Source organism: Protopterus annectens, chromosome 7.part0 (genome assembly GCF_019279795.1).
Source record: "Protopterus annectens isolate FY-2018-M chromosome 7.part0, PAN1.0, whole genome shotgun sequence".
NCBI classification, from domain to species: domain Eukaryota; kingdom Metazoa; phylum Chordata; order Ceratodontiformes; family Protopteridae; genus Protopterus; species Protopterus annectens.
In genome coordinates, this window is record NC_056739.1 from 1731619435 (window position 1) to 1731644524 (window position 25090).

The window sequence follows — 25090 nt, forward strand, 5'->3', positions numbered from 1 at the left end:
ATTGAAGAAATTTGTACTGCAGCAACTTGCTTCACAGTCCGTACTTTAGTGCCTCATTATAAATTGGATGTGCAGTCTAGGCCACGTTCTTTTTTCTCTATCATCCTCCAGAGCATCTTTCCTTCATACCACCCAGAGTGACAGCTTGGGAATCTGTTCCATGTGTTGAATTGGATGAAAATAGACAAATTTAGATAACAAACGTTATGTACTTACCATAATGATAGATCCATGTTGTCCACTTTACATTTGGTGTTAATATCTAGTTTACAGAAAATGGGCTCGAACTGAGCATGAAAAAGTGTAATACCATTTAATTTGGCAAGCAACCCCTACCCTCGACATTTAGTATAAACTGTACTGTACTACTAAAAGAAAATGTAGTCAGGGACCTGGATAACTGGCTTGACAGATCCACTTCTTTGACCAGTTAGTACAGCTGGTAGCCAAAAATATGTCACCCAAATCTATGGATTCCATCTTTGCCTTATACTTAGCATTAATTACACCAGTTGTAGAATATAGTTCTTCCTTTGTGATGTACCTCACTTAACATATCAAACAACTAGAAAAGCCCCAACGTTTCTTAGAAGATTTTAGATTTAAAGTTCTTGAGTTTCCCAGAGAATCTAGAAGCTCTGTCCCTATACTCAGTATCTTACTGACTCCTGAAGGAACAGCTTTGCCCCACCTACCACTCAGTTAGTGATCCTATTGCTGTTGATCTCCTTTATCTCCACAAGTCAAGTAGCTTAGCAAACACCAGAACCATGAACCTAAATCTTCAGAAAAAAAGTATTAGTATGCAATTGAAAGTGAGAATCCTCAGTCTGGAATAACTGTCCCCGTAGGTTAAGCAATGTGATACTTTATCATCCTTCCAATGGAACCTGGATAACTTGGATAAGAAACATCAAGTTTACCCAAAGACTAACTGGCCTAGCCCTTCTAGCGAAAAGAATTACAGCCCAGGGGTAGTTATTAGCAAAACTTTGATGGTTGTGAAACTTATTTGCCTTGAAACTTCTCTCTGGCATTTGTGAAAACTTTGATAAAGGAATTTTGACTGATAAAAAAGTTGCTCTTAAAGATTTACTGTCATGTAAATAGAGCACATTTCCTTCCACTTCTTCAAAGCATACTTATAAAGAAAAGGAAAAATCCTGTAAAAATGGCAAACATCACCATAAAGCTTCCAAGAGAAAAGAGCATGATAGGGCTAAGGCGACCAGATCCTCTCTGGAATCTGATGTTTCCTAACTATCCATTAATATCATCAATGAACGTTCCCCTTTGTGGCATGAAGGTCAGATGCTGTTAACAAGAAAGTGATTCTTCTTTACTGGAGGTAGATCTGACTGGGCTTCTCATTCTAGGCTTATGTCTGTCACATCTGTTTCTTCTTCAAGGTCCATCATTGACAATGACAAGCTCTTCTGGACCATGCTGCAATCCCAAAAGGATTTGGACATCCTCTTGTTCCCCTCTCATATTGGACCAGAATGGAAAAGTGCCCTATCAAGACTCCTCCTGCCTCCTCATTGGTCCATATAGTGGTGCCCATTTGACTGAGGTGACCCAGCTCCCTTCTGGCTGTAACACTGACCTAGATGGTTTCTCTCAGGTCAGAGATGCCACCTGTGATGTTGCTTTCAACACTGGTTCCTTCAATGCCAGATGTCATTTTGGCTGTGGAATGCAAAGCAGGGAACTTAGTGTGTAGGTCAGCACTGAACCCTTTGGATTTGAGATCAGAATTGGTATGCTTTATAAATTTGTGTCTGAGAATTCAGGTGCCTCTTTCAATAGCAAGCTCTTCAGTGACTCGGGTTTATGTTGGTAATTTAATCCCTTCAGTGCAGTTTGTTGCTGACCCTTCAGTATCAGGGCTGTTGTCCAGAAGGTGGCAGTGGCACAGAGCTCTGTATCAGTGATATAACCACAGTAGCAGAAGCCTTCTCTGGTGCTAGTATCGTAGGTGGTCTTCCCAAGGTCCTTGTCCCCATGGTTTCTGCACCAAGTAGAGTTTATCACCAGGACAGAGAATTGAATGCTTCCTGCAGGACATTTATCCAGAATTTGAGCCAGAGTCAGACTCAGGATGTTCCTCCTTGGTGCCCTCCCAGCAGAGAAGTCAGGCCAGGAGAAGATGCAAAACTAAATATTTTGACTCCCCTCCAGAGTCTCCATAGCCAGGCTGAGATTCAACATCTGAGGCCAGTTAGTCTGTTTCAGTCCAAGATGACTCTAGATTTGTGGTTCTCCAAGTGATGCAGAAACAGGGAGTTGGCTTCAGCATACCACATCAACCTCAGACAAGGTCTTGCATGAGGTCTTCTTGTTTGTCTGCCTGCCTTTCTGGGTGGAGCATGGACCAAGGGATCCTGTATGCATTTTCTCCTTTTCACTTCATTTCCAAGTTTATGCAAAGGCACAGATGAACAAAGTCAGAGTCATTCTGACAGCCCTGGATTGACATTGACAGGTGTGGTACCCTTTGCTATTGCCCCATCTCTTGGGGAAGCCTCTCAGATTGAAACCTTACATGATCGTTCTCACTCACCTCTTCAGCAAGGTTCACACAAATCATTACTACTTCATACTTACCATGTGGTATTCTCCACTTCCAGGGATGACTAAGGAAACCAGCTCACTCTGAGAGGGTGATTTGTATAATCTTTTCTACCCATGTGATAAAGGTAACCTGACATGTTTGTAACGTACGCATTTGAGAGGAATATGGACTCTTTTTCTGCTTTGATTCCAGTGGTTTTGGACCGCCTCTTATTCATATTTTTGAATTAATGTTAAGTTCTATTCTAAGTTCATATGGGAGTTGCCTCTGTCTTCTGCTTGGGGTATCAGAATTCTTCTCTTAAAGTTCGCAAGACATTTCTCAGAGAAACCTTTCTTCTTACACCCCCATTTATAGAACCTGACCTACTGCAGGACATTGTTTTGGTTTTGCAATATTTAACTAAGCTTCTCCTTTGAACCAGCCTTTATGGTGGAGGTAAAGTTCCTCTCCTGTAAGACCCTTTTCCTAATAGCTATTATGCTGGCCAGTCATGTTTCTGAACTTCAGGTTTTGAGTTTGAATGTTGATTTTCTACATATGGTGTTTCGCAAGGATAAAGTGGTTTTGTGCACTAACCCTCCATTATGCTTAAGGTGTTTGCTGAGTCCAGCATTAACCAAATCATCAATCTTCCTGTCTTTTTCCAAAATTATTTGAACATAGTAGAATTCCTTCTTTATTACCTTAGATGATTAGGCACCTATGATTCTAGCTCTACCATACTAAGGACCTTGGAAAGGACTTACTTGTCTTCTTCACTGCTAATAGACTGGGCACTAAATTTTCAAAGGCAACACTGGCTAAATAGTTTCCTGAGTGTATTAAATCTGTTTATGCAAAACAAGGTGAATAATTTTTCAGTATATCAAAAATAATGCTCACCAGAGCAGCAGCTGCCTCTGCTGCCTCTCCTGCTTTTTTTTACACCATGCTTCCATAAATTATATGTTGCTTTATCAGCTTCTTTGGCCACTTTTGCAATGCACTACATGCTAGATGGAATTTCTAGGTTTTGTTTAGCCTTTGGGGCCACCTTCTTTAGAAGCATTTATCCTGAGAATGCCCAGGTCGGTTGCTGCAACTCTGCATTCGCAATAGAGGAGGATGAACCAGACCATGTTAGATTAATCCGCAATGATAAATCTGCATGCTGTTAATTCTTCCTCTGCTACAATTCCTGCCCACCTTACCCCAACCTGGAAGAAGTGTGTATACATGTCTTGAGAGAAATGTTTTTGGTCATAGTGTACCCCAGTCTAGAGAAGATGGTGGAGAGCAGGGAAATGAGTAAGATAGAAGAATTGAAGCCAGGGAAAGTTTGCACTGGTACCATGGTAACTGTGAGCTGTAGCCATAGTCCTTTGAGTGGAGGAGGATGAGTCATGACCATGCAGATCTGTAGTTATGATGAGTACATACATTTCATTTCTGCAGCAGTATATCTGCCTGACTTTCTGTGATGGCATGATAGTAAGCAAAATCCAAACTAGTAAACATTCAGAGCCTTGACTAATTAGGTTCTCAAACCAAATCACCATAGCAAGAAGGTCTTTTTCTCTCTCCATCATTCTGTACCTTACCAGGAACTTGTAGGCTCGCATTACTGGACTGAGGGCTCTAGTTCTTCTAAATGTTCAGTTCACAGCATTGCTTTAAAAAATTAATACAAAAATAACACAGCTATAAAGTTCTTTACATCACATTACCAAGGGCACCAAGCACACATACTGTAGTCTCCATAATGCAGTTCCTGGGAATTAAACTCTTAGCCACATTAAATTTAGAAGCATATGGTGGTATATGCAGAACCTAGCCAGTATAAGTAGTGTAGAATGAATGTCACACACCCAAACTCATTAGCACTGTCCCATCCCCCAGACCCCTCCCGTACGAGCATCACTGATTTTAAAATTAAGGATAACATCATAGCTTAAAATTGGATGGGTCTTCTTGATAAGATGTAGACAGCAAGAAAAAAATGGAAGTCAACTTCTAGCTCCACAGAAGTACATAAGTGTTGGACTTTAGTGAATGATATACAAGAAGGCTTATTTGGGCAGTATTGTGGTGGTTTGAAGTCCCAGAAACATTAATAGAATTAGTGCAGGCTGTGTACAAGAACCCAATGACTCAAGTATGAACAGAGTTTGGTCTCACAGAGGGGTACCTAGTGGGAATAGATGTACATCAGGGTTCAGCTCTGAGCCCACTGCTGGTCATACTGGTGATAGGCTATATTAGCAAACAGATTGGAGGGGACAGATCAACAAAGTTGCTGTATACAGATGATGTGGCATTATAGGCAGACTCTGAGCAAGAACTTCAGCAAAGGATAGGGGAATGGCATGTAAAGCTAAAGGCACATGGGATGAAACTAAGTACAGATAAGATAGTAGTAATGGCAGAAAACTGGGGAAATCAGAAGAAGCTGAGAATTGAGATAGAAGAGAAGACAGTGGAACAGATTAACAGCTTCAAGTATCTGGGAGGAGTGGTTGAGGAGAAGGGAAGTCTGAATGAAGAGGTCAAAGCTAAAATCAGAGGGGCTGCACCCAACTGTATTAGAGTGCCAGGTGTTGTGTATGATAGAAGAATTCCAAAGAAGCAGAAAAGTAAGATATATGAAACAGTGGTGTGACCAGTGTTACTATATGGTACAGAAACCTGGGCATTAAAGGCAGAGCAGAGGTGATAGAAAAGAAGTGCTTGAGGCAGGTGGTAGGATACACACTGTGGGACAGACAAAGAAATGAGAAAATAAGAGCAGAAGCCAAAAAAGTTCCAATTGCAGAAAAGATAAAAGGGAACAGATTATGGCGGTTCAGGCACATGTGCATTAAAGCAGAAGACAATCTGTGAAGATGATTTGAGACTAAAGGAAGCAAAGAAGTGGATGGATTGTGTGAGAGAAGATTTGCAACAGTCAGGCATGAGTGCTGAAGGCAGGAGTGTAGAATTGAATCGAGAGTTGGCTATAGTTAACATGACACCCTGATTGTGTGAGAGAAGATTTGCAACAGTCAGGCATGAGTGTTGAAGGCAGGAGTGTAGAATTGAATCGAGAGTTGGCTATAGTTAACATGACACCCTGACCCCCATGTAGAAAAATGGGGAAAATGAGGTTGATGATGATGATTGTGATGTCCATGCACTGCCCTAGTAATCAACGAGCTTCAATCCTCACCACTAGCACCAGTGAGAGGCGTGCACATTGGGGGATAACAAGTACACACACAGTAAAGTACAATTTCCCTTAGGAGCACACAGAGATCAAAGTCAGTCTGGGGCTGGTTTCTCCCTTTCTCTCCAGATCTCCAGTAAGACTACCCACTGCCACAGCTATAGGGTCCACATCTCAGCCTAGTGGTCAAGCTAAAACGTCCAGCACCCTCTCTGTCCAACCGGTGCTTTGTGTCCCTACCCAGGTAGCTGACACACACACTTTAAGATATGATTTATATACAAACACACAGACACTCCTGGGGTAGGCTGGCACAGGTTCTCCAGCTGTGCCCCCTTTCTGCCCAGAGTATAAGGTAGTACAGACTGCCACCAACCATTAATATCAGCTACTATAAGGCCCTTCCCAAAGGGTGACCAATTTCACTGTGTAATGTTACTGTTATCCAAATAGTAAGTGTGAATGAGCAGTAAGATTATTGGAGTGGCTTCGACAGTATCACCAAATACATGCAAGTACTCTAGAGCTTAAATTATCTCTACACAAAACAGCCACAGTTGAAAGGTTTAAAAATATGTAATAATAAATAATAAAAACACAAGACAAATCTCATCAATTCAACACAGTGATAATCAAGAGTTCAGAAATCACAGGAACTTTAAAACAATATTGTAGGATAGTCTGACATAAATATAGAAAACAGCTAGACTAATCTGGCTAAATTCCTATCTAACTCTAAGAGAAACTGTGTCCCAAATAACTTTACTTACAAGGCAAAGTGTTGGTGAGTTGTCAGCTTCAGACAAAAATCTAAAATGCTCAGTCTTTCTCTCTGAGAAAGTCTTAAATTGATAACACCCAGTACTGCTTAGTCATTTCACATTACATCATTTGTATCACTTCTTTAGTTCCCAGGCTAACAGAAACACAAAATTTACATTGCTTTGTAAGCTTCACGTGGCCAGGAAGCCACAGCAATAAAAGGCACTTTTACATGTAAAATCTAGCAATTATCTCAGTCTTAAAACAATAGAAAGAATTTGCTGGTCCAGATGTCTTGTCTCCACGTTTGAGATCAAACACAGTTGTAAGATTCCTTACTTAACAGCTTTCCTCTAGCAGGGTGCACTGTGGTTACATTATTGAAGCTCAGTATATAACACAGTTTTCTTACATTTAGTTTTCTTACATTTGTAAAAACAAGCCTGTGGATTATATTAATATTTACATTGACATAGAATTATCTACAGAATTCTATCTGGTTAGGCTGGCAGCTTTCACAATGATGATGATACTAGAAGTGCCGGTTATTTTAATTTGACAGCCCTTCCCAACGTTGCAATCTACTAAGCCAGAACTGCCCTTTGTAGCAGGGCAGTAATCCAACAAAGTTAAAGACTAGGATTATTCAGTCGCCTGCTTTTATGGTGAGTACTTCACACAGCTGTACATGTTTTGGTTGTTGCTTGAAGTTTTTTTTCTAAGCAGCTTTATGTAAGAAGTCACAGTACTTTACAAGAAAGTTCACATGACTGCATTACCTTAATTTAGTGTTAAGATTATATAATAGTGACATTTTTGAACCATAGGTTTGTTAATCAAGCTAATTCTTCTTAGCTGTTTCCTTAAACCAAATATTTTTAAGTTTGAAATTGCTGCAGTACTTTTCGAACTATGAATTGTAAACGTGCTCCTTTTCATAAATATGCTTCTGAAAGATTCTCAATATTTGTAACCATTTTGAAAAGTTGTTTATTCTACTGGGGAATATACAGCACTGCTCACTGATGCATAGATCAAAAATGAATGTGCAGAATTACTACTGAGGTAAGTAATGCTTGTGAAATCAGTGTAAGTATTAATAACAGGAACATAACCTTTTTTTTAGCTTGGCTATAAACTTGGTATTATAATGCACTGAAATTGCAGACTGTCAGTATGTCAGAGCACAGATTTAGAACTGTTCAGAATTTCTGCTGCTATCATACAGTTTTGCTTTACTGTTTGCATCTATCAGTGCAACAAAGAGTAGTAAAGCTGTCTAATGTGCTTCTCAACTATGCAGTAGTCCAAAACTAATATCTGCACAACATGAAGAATTTAACTGTATCCTTTTCATTTTTTTTCAAGGTACAGGATAGTCGTCCAGTCAGTTTTCCTTCTCTGCTAAGCCACATGACCTCTATGCACCTGAACCACCCCATTATGGCTATGCCTGTCATGTCTGGACGACGGGGCATCCCACTTCTGAGGTCGTTTAGTCCTTTTACAGCTGCATTGCCATGCGATTTCCATATTGTTAACATGCGAACATTGCAATCTGAAGTGAGTATATTTAAGATGGGATAAGTGATTTACATTAGCCAGTGATGTATTTGTTAACATTGGATATATCTACAGTTGTATCTGTCGATGCTTATGGTTTAAGCATATACTATAACTGTATTCAGAATTGATTTAGTGGCTGTTCCTCAAAGGTTGAGAGGTCTAAATAATGTGCTGGAGCAAAATTTATTTTCAAGGGAAAATGCTATACTTCTAATTAATATTTTAACAATGATAAAAATTATAACTTTCCTAGAAAAAAAGTTGGCTTTTTCTGCCAACCTAAATATTCTTCATGACACCATATTTGTGCTACAAATATATTTCTTTTTATTATTTGGGATCACAGCACTATTGCTGTGTATTATGTAAAATTAGTTGGCCTGGATTTTGTTGCTCTTAAAGTAGTTTAAATCTTTGGGCATTGTAGTCGAGATTGAAAATGTGACCCCGACAATTGCAATTTTTACTTCATTTTGCTGTGAGCACAGGTAGCAGGGTCACTAGAACTTTTAAAGCTGCCTTAGTACACAAATGCAGCATCTAGAATACCCAGAGACAAGATGTTGCTCAGAGGTCAAGTTTCTGAAGCAGCTCCTATGAGTCTGATTTCCCAGTTTGACCTAAGTTCTTCCTTGATGACATCTGCCACTGTTAACAGCTGCATATTTGCATACAAAGCATTTGTCGGTACAAAATGTTGGCATATTGTATTAGTGAAGGGTGGGGTAATGAGATAGGACCACTGTTGTACAGTGTTGGGTAAGGTTCTCTGTGCATGATTGACTTAAGCTTTAGCTATTGTATTCATTCGGTGCTGCACTGACCCATTAACACCTGAAGGACATATTAATTCTGTAACTTAAAAAAAATGCTTTTCTGTAGTACTTCGTAGTGAGACAGCCAAATATATGCTACAGGAATGTTTTGATTAGTTTCTGCTTTCAAATATTTAATGCACTTTATAATGGGGAGCAGCATAAAACAAGGTGATTTTGATCATATGATAAGCATTGTTGCATGGTAGTCAACACCAAGAAGTAAGAGCGATATTTCATGTTATTGTAGTACAAAAACCATTTGTTATAGTATTAAATAAGAAAGGCATAAGTGTTAATACAGCCTTCGACTGACGGGCAATATTGTCAAATACCCAATAGTAGTCGTAGCCAGATATAAGTAAAATGAATAAATCTGATGTCATGTTCATTCATTCCTCAGCTAATGGGTGCGGATCTAAGACTTGGATCCAAGTTGGCCGCTTTTACCTGATCACAGCTGTGACCCATAGTCAGGAACCAACTCAAATAATGACAGTTTACCTAGATTTCGTCTTTAATGAAACAGACATCTTCAGAACAAACAAGTCCACACACCCTGAAAATAATAAATAAATACTCTTCCACTAATTACATTCAATTAACATACCCATCCTCCAATATAATATGCAAATATGCTTGCCTTCAACCTTAAAATGTAATATATACATCAAATGCACTCATACCAACATTACTATAGTAAAATCCATATTCCTAATAAACCTTCTTAATACATATGTAAAAACATATAATAAGACGTATAACACACTGTACATTACTTCACAGTGTATAAAACTTCCATACTCTAATACAAAAATAGAAAAGCAAATAAATGAAAACCATGACAATATATGTGTGTACAAAATGCATTCCATGTTAATTCCATTTTTATACATACCCCCATTAACCCATGATGTGTTTTAATTTTAAAATGGGAGCTAAACTTATATTATCATTGATGCCTGGAAACACTGTGGCATCCAAACTTAGCTGACACTTCATTTCACATATATCAAGGTGCACGTCTAAAACAGCACTTTGAAAGTCTTTTTTAATGTGCTGTATTACGCAAAATTTAAATTGATGACCAGAATTTTATTCTATGCGCCTGACTAAAGCATTAGTGCTTCTCATATGCTTAATATCCAAAATGTGTTCACTAATTCTTTCTTTGAAGGCTCTACAAGTCTTTCCTACATAGAAAGCTGAGCATTGTGCACATTTTGGTAAGTAGACCACATTTTTGGTGAAACAATCAAAATGCCCATATATACCAATGGGCACATCCATTACTTCTATCTTAGAACCAGTAACCAAAATGTACTGACATACATTACATCTACCACATTTAAAATTGCCCTTGACTCTGTTCGAATCACTCATATCACCAAAACCACCTCCACCCCTTTCAAATAACTGCTTAAATGACCTTCCCTTTCTATATACATTTTTGTGACCTTGTTCAGTTTACTCCATACATGATTGTCCAATCTTAATAACCTCCAGTTATTTTGAATAATTTCAACAATATGTTTAGTATAGATTCCGGCATTTCAGTGGTATTTTTTATCGTATCACTTCCCCTTTTGTTAATTAAATTTCCAGTATAATGATTGTTGTTTATTAAACAATTCCCATTACCATTCATTGTTATTAATGCCATATAATTTCCTTCATTTTTTTGCGTACTACCTCATCACCAATAGAATCACACAACCCAATAGGATAACCTCGTTTGACAAACATGCTCTTTATAAATTCCAACTCATCAATGAAATCCTGGTCCTCTCTCAACATTCTGGCTGCCCTAACCATCTGACGTTTAACAATGGCCTTTTTCTGATGGCTAGGATGCCAGCTTTGATAATTCAAATATGAATTTGAAAAGGTGGGTTTTCTATAAATACCAGAAGTCAGACAATTTCTGACTTTGTCTACCTTTAATTGAACATCCAAATATGATAACTCGTCCCCGCTAAATTCAGAAGTAAACTTCAAAAAGTCTAATGTATCATTTATGTATTCAATAAACATATTCATAATTTCCAAACTGCCTTCTCAAATCAAAAAAATATCATCCAAAAAGCGAGTGTAATGCTGAATATGTTGCATGTATTGACTTCAAAAACAAACTGCTGCTCCCAGAAGAACATTACATAGTTGGCATATATGGGGGCACAAGCAGCACCCATTGCCACACCAGTAATTTGCTTAAAATAATGGCCTTCAAAAAATATATATTGTCTAATACAACTTCCATTAAGGTGACAAAAACATTGATGCGATCCTGTTCATACATCCCAGTTTTTACTAACTGAGCTTTTAACCACTGTAATCCAATGTCACTTGGAATCACAGAAAATAGATTACAAACATCAATAGCCAAGAGAATAGTTTGTTCACTTATCATAACTGTTGCAAGCTTCTCCAAAAAATGTCACAAATCCTTAGTGATGTATTCAAACTTCCTTATCCCTTTTTGTAGATGGAAATCCAAGAATTTGCTGATAAAACAAGTTTTACTTCTCTTTCCATCAACAATAGGCCTAAATTTTACATTACTTAGTCCTTTATGTAATTTAAGGATTCCAAAAATGCTGCTCACCATTGGAAAATCATTTTTTAGATAATAATATTCAACCTCATCAATTTGCCCTTGCATTAATAAATCTTGTATCATTAAATCAATTTTTGAATATGCTATATGTACCTGATTTAAACTACTCTCCTCATAAGTGTTATCCCGTAACATACTTAACATATAGTTAGTATAATCATTCCTGTCCATGATTACCGTACCACTACCTTTATCAGGCTTCATGAACCTAAGAGTTTTGTCATCAATTAATTCCTTCAATAAGGTTTGCTCGTCTTTATTTAAATTGTTAACCTTGTTAAATGCTCTATTTTCAATAGTATTCCTACTTCTCCTCATGTATTCCCTAAAATCGAATTTGCATATTTTCTCATAGAATGCCACGGTTCCATTTAAAGGGGGATTAAATTTACTTGGCTTTCTCAAGGCAAACCTTCCTTGTTCAACAGTATTTTCAAAAAACAACCTAAGGTTCATTCTCCTAGTTAGCATTTTTAAATCAATCAAAACTTAATTTAAATTTCCTTTCATCACTGGAATGAATGAAGATCCTTTTGATAATAATTGCACATGCTCTTTACTTATTTCTTTGGTGGAATACATATAAACTCGATAATCCCCATAAACATTGGGGATTATATGTGGACTATTCATTAATACAGCATTATCAGCCTCCTTCATAGCATCAATGACTTCTAATATTTGGCTTAGCTCCCCATCATAACTAAAATTAAAATTAAAATCTGTCATTGTTACATCACTTGTGACACTAGTAATATCAGTGTAATACATCCAAGTTCATATGTTCAACATTATTCTCGCTGTTAAATAATATTCTGTTGTGGATGAATGGTCATTTCCAACAGCGGGTCTAATTGATCATCATCTCTAAACCCAGTCGACAGCTTATTATCTTCTGTCTTTAATGTGGCATGAAATACTTCACTAATTTTATCATTACACTCAGTAACAAACTGTCGTCATTATTTGAGTTGGTGCTACTTGCAGTTCCTGACTACGGGTCACAGCAGTGTTCTTTCTTGTGGTTTAAGTAGTTGGTGTGTCATTTACATTTTTGTTGTCGATATGGAGAGCCTGGAGGCTGGCCCTAACATCATGGGACTGCTTGAGCGTATCAACCAACAACTGTCAGAGCATACCCAGCAAATCAAGCAGTTAATAGACCAACAGCAGTGTACCAGTGAAAGTCCACGTGGAAGTTTGGGAAGTTTATGTGTTCCTTTGACTCAGCCTACACCAAAAGTTGCAGCTAGCCCAGGAATGGGATCCCACAAAGTGAATACTGGTGAGCAGACCCAAAGTGGGGCTAAAAATGTTGCTGGTGCTGCAGATCATAAGTCAAATTTTGACAAAATGCAATGGAAAATTAATAACTTCAGTTTTCAACAGAACAATAGTTCTAATAATTACACTAAAAGAGTCAATAAATCATTGGTGGAACGTATGAAAGAGTTTGAGAAAAAATTATTTAACATGAAGAAATTACAAATAGAAAATGGCTATTTGCATAAAAACATTGACTTGGGGTTGGTCCCACGGGGCTTGCGAGATATCCCAATGGTATAGAAGGGATGACTGAAATGATTGATGAAGTTCATCAACTGTACGATTGGACTGGTTGTGAGTTAATGAAAATAATGATCAAGTATAATGACCAACTTATAGCACGTTATTTAGTAGACCTTGAAGAAGAAAATGAGATTATATTGGCTGATCTGAACCTTGACTATTATCAGACCAACTATAATAACATGTTGTCCAGTATAGACTCTAACTGTTTTGTCATTCATCAAAGAAAACAGCATAAAATCAGTAGAGACACCGACGAGTATAAAAATAAGAGTTTATCCTCTTTCAAGAGGTAACCGTGGTTACCGAAGGGTATCGACCAATGGAGAGGTGGAGGCAGGACAGGAAATGATGAGACGGCCGGATGAGTACAATAGAGCTGCTGAATTGGCGGAACTCCCTTTAGATGGAGGGCCGAGGCACTTGGAGAGGTTGCGAAATTGAAGGCAGGGCGGTCAGCAGAAGGATGACAATCACGACTACCATTGACAGGGAGCAAAGCCGAAGAAATGGAATTATCCCCATCAGCAACAACACGCACATCAAGGTGGATGGAGATAGCCGGTGTGTTTGGTTCAATTTGTGAAACAACTGAGCCAACTTTTGTTGGCTTGCAGGTTAGTGAAGCAAGTGGGACTTCTAAAAACAAACTTTGGTTCGAACAGCAGCCAATTGGCATATTATCCAGCCAAGTTGATTTGTTTTGTGAGCAGCAACATTTTGCAAATTTGGAGTTTGTAGACTGCACGGGCCCAGTACCAATGTTTGTGACTCAGTATTTAATGGAACAATAGATAATGACAATGTATGTGGGGTATTTGGCGCCACATTAGTGGCAGGGAATGTTATGTCACTAAGTGACGTTAGTGCTGTTAATTCTTTTGAGTCGCTGCCTGATTTAAGTGTTTATTCATCTCCAAAGTTTACTAACAGTTAGGCGAACACAGGTAATGCAAGCATGAGTGTATTTGATCAACAAATATTTGAAGTAGGTAACAGTGAAGGTGTTAATTCACCAGAAGGGTGGTTACTCACAAGTTCAGGTTCTTATGATTGTGATGACAGTGGCAATGAAGTAGATGTGCCTATACATCTTACAGGTTAATGGAGCAAGTGGTAAAATTAGAAATACAAATGCTCCAGGTTTGGAACTGCAGTCGCTGGATATAAGATTAGGTGAAGCTGACATATCTTTCAACCAGGCATATAATATTAAGTTGGATGCAGTTGACCTTATTGGTTCAAGTCTTCATGAAAAACACCTAACAGAAATTGTTACTGAGTGTAATGATAAAATTAGTGAAGTATTTCATGCCACATTAAAGACAGAAGATAATATGCTGTCGACTGGGTTTAGAGATGATGATCAATTAGACCCGCTGTTGGAAATGACCATTCATCCACAACAGAATATTATTAACAGCGAGAATAATGTTGAAAATATGAACTTGGATGTATTAGGTCAACAGGTGGATGGGGGGCAAAATGGAGTATGTTATTCCATGAGTTCTGGTTACTTAGGTTACACTGATATTACTAGTGTCACAAGTGATGTAACAATGTCAGATTTTAATTTTAGTTATGATGGGGAGCTAAGCCAAATATTAGAGGTCATTGATGCTATGAAGGAGGCTGATAATGCTGTATTAATGAATTGTCCACATATAATCCCCAATGTTTATGGGGATTATCGAGTTTATAATTATTCCACCAAAGAAATAAGTAAAGAGCATGCACAATTATTATCAAAAGGATCTTCGTTCATTCCAGTGATGAAAGGAAATTTAAATTAAGTTTTGATTGATTTAAAAATGCTAACTAGGAAAATGAACCTTCGGTTGTTTTTTGAAAATAGTGTTGAACAAGGAAGGTTTGCCTTGAGAAAGCCAAGTAAATTTAATCCCCCTTTAAATGGAACCGTGGCGTTCTATGAGAAAATATGCGAATTAGATATTAGGGAAAACATGAGGAGAAGTAGGAATACTATTGAAAATAGAGCATTTAACAAGGTTAACAATTTAAATAAAGACGAGCAAACCTTATTGAAGGAATTAATTGATGACAAAACTCTTAGGTTCATGAAGCCTGATAAAGGTAGTGGTACGGTAATCATGGACAGGAATGATTATACTAACTATATGTTAAGTATGTTAGGGGATAACACTTATGAGGAGAGTAGTTTAAATCAGGTACATATAGCATATTCAAAAATTGATTTAATGATAGAAGATTTATTAATGCAAGGGCAAATTGATGAGGTTGAGTATTATTATCTAAAAAATGATTTTCCAATGGTGAGCAGCATTTTTGGAATCCTTAAATTACATAAAGGACTAAGCAATGTAAAATTTAGGCCTATTGTTGATGGAAAGTGAAGTAAAACTTGTTTTATCAGCAAATTCTTGGATTTCCATCTACAAAAAGGGATAAGGAAGTTTGAATACATCACTAAGGATTTGTGGCATTTTTTGGAGAAGCTTAGAACAGTTAAGATAAGTGAACAAACTATTCTCTTGGCTATTGATGTTTGTAATCTAATTTCTGTGATTCCAAGTGACATTAGATTACAGTGGTTAAAAGCTCAGTTAGTAAAAACTGGGATGTGTGAACAGGATCACATCAATGTTTTTGTCACCTTAATGGAAGTTGTATTAGACAATAATTATATATTTTTCGAAGGCCATTATTTTAAGCAAATTACTGGTGTGGCAATGGGTGCTGCTTGTGCCCCCATATATGCCAACTATGTAATGTCCTTCTGGGAGCAGCAGTTTGTTTTTGACAGTCAATACATGCAACATATTCGGCATTACACTCGCTTTTTGGATGATATTTTTGTGATTTGGGAAGGCAGTGTGGAAATTATGAATATGTTTACTGAATACATAAATGATACAGTAGACTTTTTGAAGTTTACTTTTGAATTTAGTGGGGACGAGTTATCATATTTGGATGTTCAATTAAAGGTAGACAAAGTCAGAAATTGACTTCTGGTATTTATAGAAAACCCATCTTTTCAAATTCATATTTGAATTATCAAAGCTGGCATCCTAGCCATCAGAAAAAGGCCATTGTTAAAGGTCAGATGGTTAGGGCAGCTAGAATGATGAGTGAGGACCAGGATTTCATTGATGAGTTGGAATTTATAAAGAGCATGTTTGTCAAACGAGGTTATCCTATTTGGTTGTGTGATTCTATTGGTGATGAGGTAGTACGCAAAAGAAATGAAGGAAATTATATGGCATTATTAACAATGAATGGTAATGGGAATTGTTTAATAAACAACAATCATTATACTGGAAATTTAATTAACAAAAGGGGAAGTGATACGATAAAAAATACCACTGAAATGCCGGAATCTGAAATATATTTTATCACAACATACTCCTATGATACTAAACATGTTGAAATTATTCAAAATAATTGGAGGTTATTAAGATTGGACAATCATGTATGGAGTAAATTGAACAAGGTCCCAAAAAATGTATATAGAAAAGGAAGGTCATTTAAGCAGTTATTTGAAAGGGGTGGGGGTAGTTTTGGTGATATGAGTGATTGAAACAGAGTCAAGGGCAATTTTAAATGTGGTAGATGTAATGTATGTCCGTACATTTTGGTTACTGGTTTTAAGATAGAAGTAATGGATGTGCCCATTGGTATATATGGGCATTTTGATTGTTTCACCAAAAATGTGGTCTACTTAGCAAAATGTGCACAATGCTCAGCTTTCTATGTAGGAAAGACTTGTAGAGCCTTCAAAGAAAGAATTAGTGAGCACATTTTGGATATTAAGCATATGAGAAGCACTAATGCTTTAGTCAAGCACATAGAACAAAATTCTGGTCATCAATTTAAATTTTGTGTAATACAGCATATTAAAAAGGTGCTATTTTAGACGTGCACCTTGATATATGTGAAATGAAGTGTCAGCTAAGGTTGGATGCCACAGTGTTTCCAGGCATCAATGATAATATAAGTTTAGCTCCCATTTTAAAATTAAAACACATCATGGGTTAATGGGGGTATGTATAAAAATGGAATTAGCATGGAATGCATTTTGTACCCACATATATTGTCGTGGTTTTCATTTATTTGCTTTTCTATTTTTGTATTAGAGTATGGAAGTTTTATACATTGTGAAGTAATGTACAGTGTGTTATATGTCTTATTATATGTTTTTACATATGTATTAAGAAGGTTTATTAGGAATATGGATTTTACTATAGTAATGTTGGTATGAGTGCATTTGATGTATATATTACATTTTAAGGTTGAAGGCAAGCTTATTTGCATATTATATTGGAGGATGGGTATGTTAATTGAATGTAATTAGTGGAAGAATATTTATTTATTATTTTCAGGGTGTGTGGACTTGTTTGTTCTGAAGAAGTCCGTTTCATTAAAGACGAAACCTAGGTCGTCATTATTTGAGTTGGTGCTACTTGCAGTTGCTGACTACGGGTCACAGCAGTGTTCTTTCTTGTGGTTTAAGTAGTTGGTGTGTCTTTTACATTTTTGCTTTTACCTGATCATTGGATCTTGGGACTCTCAAGCTCCTCCCTATCCCAATAATATCCCATCAACCTAAAGTAACTCAGATCTCGTTTGCCACCATTAGGTATCCGATGCAAACTTCTAGCTCTCCAGGATTTTTTAAGTGGTCTTTGGACTTTTCCTTGTTGCTGGTGTTTGTGAGTTAATTTTTATATATTGCCTTTGTTCTTCCTCCTGTTGTTGGTAGCAGTTTTAAGATGTGGGACAAACCCTCTGGGTTTAAAAAGTATGTTTCCTGTGAGCATAAGATCACAAATTCTGATGCCCACGGGGAATGTGTGTATTGTGTGGGTCTGGCACATTTTGATATGGACTGTGCCATTTGCTCTGGGTTTAATTCTAGGGCCTTGACAGACCACAGGTACAAATTAGTTCTGCAGGATCTCTTGCCCTCTACGTCCTCCTCTTCAGTGTTTGTGCTCACACCCACTCTGAAAAGTCAGATAAATCTAAATTTGATGCTCTAACTAAGGACAAGGAGCCCTGGAAAAGGTCTCCAGATAGAGCCTCAACGTCAGCTTCAACTCCTTCAGTGGAGCCTCCTGCTAAGATTCAAAAAAAGATTCCTCAGTCTCAGATCAGACATCTCAAAAACCAAGGTCTCCTTGCCTCTATACCCCACCACTTCTGTCAGATCCAATTCCATCCAGGCTCCCCTTTTCCTTCCTAGAGGAGCTGCCTTGAAGACATTCTAGGCTTCCTTCCACTATGTCTTCTCCTCAAACCTCCAGAAGCCTTTCAGAAGCAGACATGGACAGGATGATGAGGAATCTCCTCAGAGTGCAGATACAGATGGGAGTTTTCCTGGTTCTGACCCCTTACAGGTTCTCATGGTTCTGACTCCTTACAGGCCTGGGAGCTGATATCTGTCCACTACCCCTCTGATATCTCCTTCTCCAATCCATCCTTCTGTTTTGGAGCCATCAGATCTGAGATCCCTGGGCGTGCCTACTTCAGATCCAAAGACTGTTTGCTCTTTAAGTCTGATAATTCCCCTGAGCTGACCAGCACAGAGTGTTCCGGAGCTAGAAGACTGTTGGAGCCAAAGCATCGGTGCTGGATTTTGGGGCTTGGGATTGACTCTGTAGCTTTTAAAACCATCTTTTCTCCTTTGAGCCTCGGTGCGGGATAGCTCGGGTCTGACTTCCTCCTTGGGTGGAGCTTTGATGGGGTTGTAGGAGCCGACGATGACATTTTCAGAGGTGCCATTGATTTCTGTTTCTCCTAGGCATTTTGTTTTAGAGGTTGTGGAAAGAGTTTTCTCTATGACTATGTCTATCCCTGCTCCCATCGGATCAGACAGCCCTGCCTCGTTCTGTGTTCTGAGCCTTGACCATCTCTTCCACTGGGACAGCCAACCAGAACGAGTCTCCAGTTAGTCCAGCAGGGTGTTGTTATATCTTCTGACACTTCCCCAGAACACCTCATTGAGGAAGTCCTTCAGAAGAGGATGTACTAGAAGAGGCACTTAGACTCCCCCCAGGAATGTCTCATAGTGGACACTAATTTTGATGAGGTGGCAGGTTCCCCCATATCACCACCTGATGATGTCTCCTTTGAAGACATTCTGGAGCTCTTGAAACAAAAAGGTGGTTGGTCTTCTGATATCCCCTCCCAGGAGGAATCAGTGTTCCTGGAGGCTTTCGGGTCTGGTGCACCTATTTCTTTGGTGACCCCCTCACCCTGGCCGATGAGCTCATTGACTTTGTGTCTTGGTGGGAGTGGAAAAAACAGACACTGTTGAGCCAATATCAAAAAGACTGTGTAAAATTTTCCTCACCCCCAAAATACCATGCACACTGGAACAAGGGAGTACCTGTTGATGCCATTGTTGTATCCGCAGCTATAATAAAGGAACTAGCAGGGCAGACTTCTGTCCATCCCCCTAATAGAGAGTCTGCAGTGTTGGACAAATTTGGGAAGCATGTTTATGCTTTAGCAATCTTTGCCCTAAGGTCACTGAAGTACTTGAAACAATTTATGAGACTACAAAGAGATTTGATCAAGGAACTTACCAAATTTCTTTCTGAGTTCATGTCCTCCGAAGTTGGAAACAGACTCTCCTCTCAGCTGGCCACCCTCCAGTCTATCTCAGATGTGTCCATGAGATTGATCTCCCATACTGTGGAAGGTACCTCACAGACTGCAGGTTCAGGCATAGCCATCAGGAGATATGTCTAGATGCACTTATGTGATTTTGTGGAACTATTTAAGTCTTCGTTTGTCAATGCACCATTTGACAGATCTTTTCTGTTTGGCCCCCAAGATTAATGACACACTCTTAAAAGCCCTTCTCTAGAAACATGCGAGGTGACAGAAAGATGTTGCTTAAGAAGATCCAGGGCTCTTTCCAGGATTCACAAAGACTTCCCCCAGAGGCAGTGGGGGAACTCAAATGTAAGAAGCTGTTCTCATGGCAGTGATGGTCCACAGAACCAGGGCTGTAGAGATTCTTTCTCAGGCTCTACCAGAGTTCCTGAAAGGAGGCATAACTGTCCCTCTCAGGAGGCATTTAGGGGTCATTTATCCTTGCACCAGAGAGCCTGGCTACCTATCACAAAAGATTTGTGGATGAAGAGAATTATATCCAGAGGTTATACCATACCATACCATTTTCCCTAGCTCCCCCCACACATATGAAGAAAATCCTTGATGTTCTACCCAGTCAGAGGGAAGCAGGAACCCTAGAAATAAAATAGCTGCTAGAAAAAAAAGTCATCCAAGAGGTACCCCCAGACCAGAGATGGTCTAGAACTTACTCAAGATTCTTCTCAGCACCAGAAAAGATAGGCAACTTCATGCCAATTCTGGATGTCATCAAGTTAAACCAGTTTTTTCAGTGTACAGAGTTATGGATGGTCACAGTGCAGTCCATTTACCTATGTTGCAAAAAGATGCATACTGTCACATCAAAATGAACAGTCACTCCAGTAGATACCTACACTTCTGGCTGTGAGACAGTCATTACTAGTTCAGAGCATTACCTTTTGGTCTCACCACAGCCCCCAGGGTGTTCTCCAAATACATGACAATGGTAGCAGCTCACTTGAGACTGCTGGGATTCAGGGTGTTTCCATGTCTAGAAGACTGGCTGCTAACTATCCCAACCAGGCTTCAACTTCTTCAGGGCAGGGACTACTTGCTCCAGTTGTGTTCTCATCTAGGAATAACAGTCAATTACAACAAATCTCAGCTCACATCTACCCAGACTCTGTAGTTTGTAAGTGCTCATTTGGACACAGTCAGTAGATAGCCTCTCTTCCCTCCACTTAAATAAACACACTGCAGTCCCAAGTCAAGAAAGTGATCCAGAATTCATCTCTTCCAGCCCAACTGATACTACAGGCTTTGGGTTCCATAGCAGCAGCTATCACCCTTGTTCCACTGCCCAGGTTCCATATGAGAATTTTTTAATGGACTCTGTAGATTCAGTGCTCTATTCTCCAATATCAGTTATCCAAGCCAGTCAAGATTATGCAAGCTTGCAGAAGATATCTTCTATGGTGGATTCATTTGAACCAGCTCCTCGAAGCCCGTCCCTTTGATCTCATGTTGTCCTTTTCATTCTTCCTCAACATATGAGTTCAGTTCCAATTTTCAGATCCAACTCGGCCACTTATTTCAGACTTAAGATCCAGCTTTCAAGCTCCTCTATCTACCCATATTGCTCTATTTCATCAACAAAGCCTCAGATCTTGTTTACCTCCATTGCAAACAGATGCAGGTTAACAAGCTCTTGAGCTGTTATTGGCCTAGTGAGTTATAAAACTTTTATTGGTATTTTCTGTTTCTTCTTTACATATTACTCTATCCTCCCTTTAAGTTTATCTTGCTGGCATTAGGGTGTTTTCTTTCCCTTTCTGCTTTATACCTTTTTTAGAAAGTATTTGTTTACAATTGCTGGTAATCTCTCTTACCTGTATTTTAGAGTATTTTCTTGTTTACCATAGTTGGTAGCAAACTTTTTTTTTCTGTTTCTGTAAAATAATAAATGAATAAATAAGTAAATAATATATGTATATATATATATATATATATATATATATATATATATATATGTGTGTGTGTGTATTATCTGTTTTTACTTTCTTTTTTTTTTTTTTTCTTTGTAATAGTGAGTATAAATGTTTTCTTTAAGACGATGTGGGGTTCTTCGGGTCTATATTACCACATTAAAAAAGCTGTTAATCGAACATCTTTATAACTGAAAATGCGGTTAATAAAACTTGCTTTTGTGGCGGGATGCCCCCCCGATAATTCATAGGTTCATAGGTTAGTACTAGGCTGACTGCTCTTGCAAGCCATTTTAAGCCTGACCAATTATCCCTTGTGCTACTCAAACCCTGCACCTTGTGTTTGTAAGGCAAATACCTTAACCATTAGGCCACCCTCCGAGATCGCACTACACTAAGGAAAGAGCAACTTTTCTGATCTTCACTGTACTTTGGTCTCACAATACACAGTTCTTTTGTCGGCATTTTCGATTATAAAGCCATTTGATTAACGGCTTTTTCGATGTGGTAATATAGACCCAGGTTCTTCATAGTGATGTCAGAAAAATCTGCAGGTTTCAAAAAGTACACTTCTTATGGGCATAAAATTCTGACTTTGGAAGCCCACAAGAAGTACATGTATTGTCTAGGGGCTGATCACTTAGATATGGCATGCAAAACATGCTCCACTTTCAACCCTATGGCTTTAGCAGTTCAACACAATAAACTGATCCTAAGAGGTCTTCTGCCTTCCACTTCCATTTCAGGGGTTCAAACCTATTCCAAATATAGCAAGTCAGCTCCTTTGGAGCATAGGAAGCACTCCTCTCTGAAGTCCCTCAGCACTACCTTGGAGACTTCCAAAAAGACTAAGAAATTATCGATCCTATGCTGTTGGATCTTAAAGCGTCTTAAATCAGATCCAAAGACTTTGGATCCTAAGACTTCTGTAATTATCATTTGTCCAACAGTGACTCCCTTGAATCCTAAGCAGGGCTCTGTTTATAGGAGTGTTACTCTGGAGTATACAGTAAAGCCAATATCACCTACCTCACCTTAAAGGTTGCTTCAAATCCCAAAAAAGCACTCAAGGCCTCCTTCCACTTCCTCCTCTAGATCCTCCAGGAGCTTTTCGGAAGCAGGCATGGATAAGATGATGTGCATGTTTCTCAGAGCTCAGATATTTATTTATTTATTTTACATTTGTTGACTGGGATAGTCTGACTGGATACATGCCGATTATCAGCGGAGGCCTGGGGAGAAAAGCTCTAAACATTAAAACATTACATGGAAATTAAACATGAACATTAAAAGCAATTCTTGTCAGACATAGCTGAATCTTATATGGTTACAGACAATCAGATAGATGCAGCTAGGTATTCCTTACAATACCGTTTCGTATACTATAGTATGGGAGGCGTTAGTTTGGATTCTGGCAGGGGCAAAGCCAGTGTGTCATGAAATACTGTTTGAGATTTTTCTTGAATTAGTTTAGTGATGGTTCTAGTGTTAGATCAGCTGAAAGTGAATTCCAAATTTTGCCTACTGAGTTAGAAAACAAGGAGTCACCAGCTGAGTTGCTAGTTTTGAGTGTTTAAATTAGTAGTTTGTTAGAAGATTGCAGTGGCCTAGTGTTCCTGTAGGGATAAATGATGTTTTTAAGTGCAGGGGTATTATCTGGTTGGTTGAGAATTTTGTGGGCTACTACAAGTTGATTGTACTGAAGTCAGCTAGTCAAGTCTAGCCATCCTAGAGGTTTAAGGTTTTGACAGTGGGGAGTTCTATAAGTAGAGCCAGTGGCAAATCTAGCAATGTGATTATAACAGCTTGAGAGTTTGCAGAGTTCAGAGTTGTTCAAGTTAGTGAGAATGGAGGAGGCATAGAAAATGGTGGAGAGAAGATGAGTGCAGGCAATGGCAGTCCTTGCTAGTGGGGTAAGGAAAGGTTTATTTTCATCTAGGGAGCCCAGTTTTTTATTAATGGTTTTAATGGTCTGATTGATTTGTACGTCAAATTTAAGGTTATTATCAATAGTTACCACTAAGAGTTTAGTATGGTTATCTGGGGAAATAACAGTTTCATTATTAAAGGAAATCGTAAAGGAAAGTGGTGTTGACCTGTGAGTGGGGGAGAAAAGAAGTACTTTGTTTTTTTTAGGGTTCAAGAGCAAATGACTGCATGAGAGCCAGTTCTCAACTGTGTTAAATGTTTTCTGGGATAGCGAATCTAGGTCAGATGAGGTGGAGGCTGAGCAGATCAACATGAAATCATCTGTGTTTCATATGCATGTAGCATCTGGAATGGCAGAGTAAAGGTCATTAATAAAGACTGAAAAGAGAAGAGGTCCTAAGATAGAGCCCTGTGCAACCCCAAGGGTGAGGAGTAGTAGAGTACATACATTTCACTCCCATAGGACAGCCTGTTGCCTGCCATTCAGGTAGGATTGAAACCATTGAATGGCATGGTTATTCAAGGAAATGGATTTCAAAGTGGCAGTGAGTATTTGGTGTTTGACCATATCAAAGGCGTTGGATAGGTCAAGGAATAGGGCTGAGGTAGTTGTTTGTTGTTACGGTTATGATTTATGACATTGGAGAAAGAGAGGAGGTACTATGGTGTGGACTAATGCCATACTGAGAGTTAGCCAGCAGATTGTTGTGTATGAGATAGTGCAAGAGTTGTTTATGAATACATTTCACCATTATTTTGGCCAGTGGTGAAAGTATGGCAGTGGGTCTATAATCTGATAGTTCTGTGGATTGCCACCTTTGTGGCGTGGTATGGCATGGGAAGTTTTCCAAATGGAGGGGATGAAGGCTTCAGATATGGTTCTGTTGATCGAGATTGAGACTGGATAAGCTATGATAGTAGAAAATCTGCAGATAGGGTGGTCAGTTTTAATTTTTAAGCAGGGATCAGATAAGTGAGATAGGGACTGGTTGTAAACTTAAGGGGAGGTGAGTAGTGGGTGAGGTTATGATAGAATTAGTGCTTGTGGGTGTTTGCTGACTAGCAAGGGTCTGGACAGTCTCAGTAAAAAAGCTGTTAAAGGTGTTGGCAATCTCTTCTGGAGATTTATGGGTAGAAGTGGAAGGGGTAGGAGTGGTGGATTGTCCTGGATGGAGTTTATTTATACCTGCTCAAAACTTTTGAGGTTTATTTTGATGTATTTGTTGAAGATTATAATAGTAGTTTTTTTTTTGTCTAGCAGAATGGATTTTATTTGTGTCATTATGAAGCTGCCGATATCGCAGATGGTCTAGAGGGGCTTTGGTGTCATGCCAGGTGGCCCATATTTTATTTCTAAGTTTGATCTTTGCTTTGATATCCTTTATAAGCCATGGTGCAGTTTTTGTTTTAGTTCTAATGGTATATGCGGGGGCATGTGAGTCAAGTATGGCAAGAATTTTAGTATTAAAGAATACTACTGCTTCATCAAGTGGCAGCTGTATTAGG

The 25090-nt window shown here is 38.6% G+C and overlaps 1 protein-coding gene across 5 annotated transcripts in view; it reads left to right on the top strand.

Annotated features, from left to right (window-relative positions):
• Positions 1-25090, top strand: part of MAN2A2 (mannosidase alpha class 2A member 2) — a 2415216-nt gene that overhangs the window by 2354832 nt on the left and 35294 nt on the right. For all 5 annotated transcript variants that reach the window (XM_044078268.1, XM_044078266.1, XM_044078269.1 and 2 more), the window contains one exon: positions 7890-8084. In XM_044078268.1, the coding sequence (XP_043934203.1) occupies positions 7890-8084 (195 nt within the window). The remainder of the gene's footprint in view (positions 1-7889; positions 8085-25090) is intronic.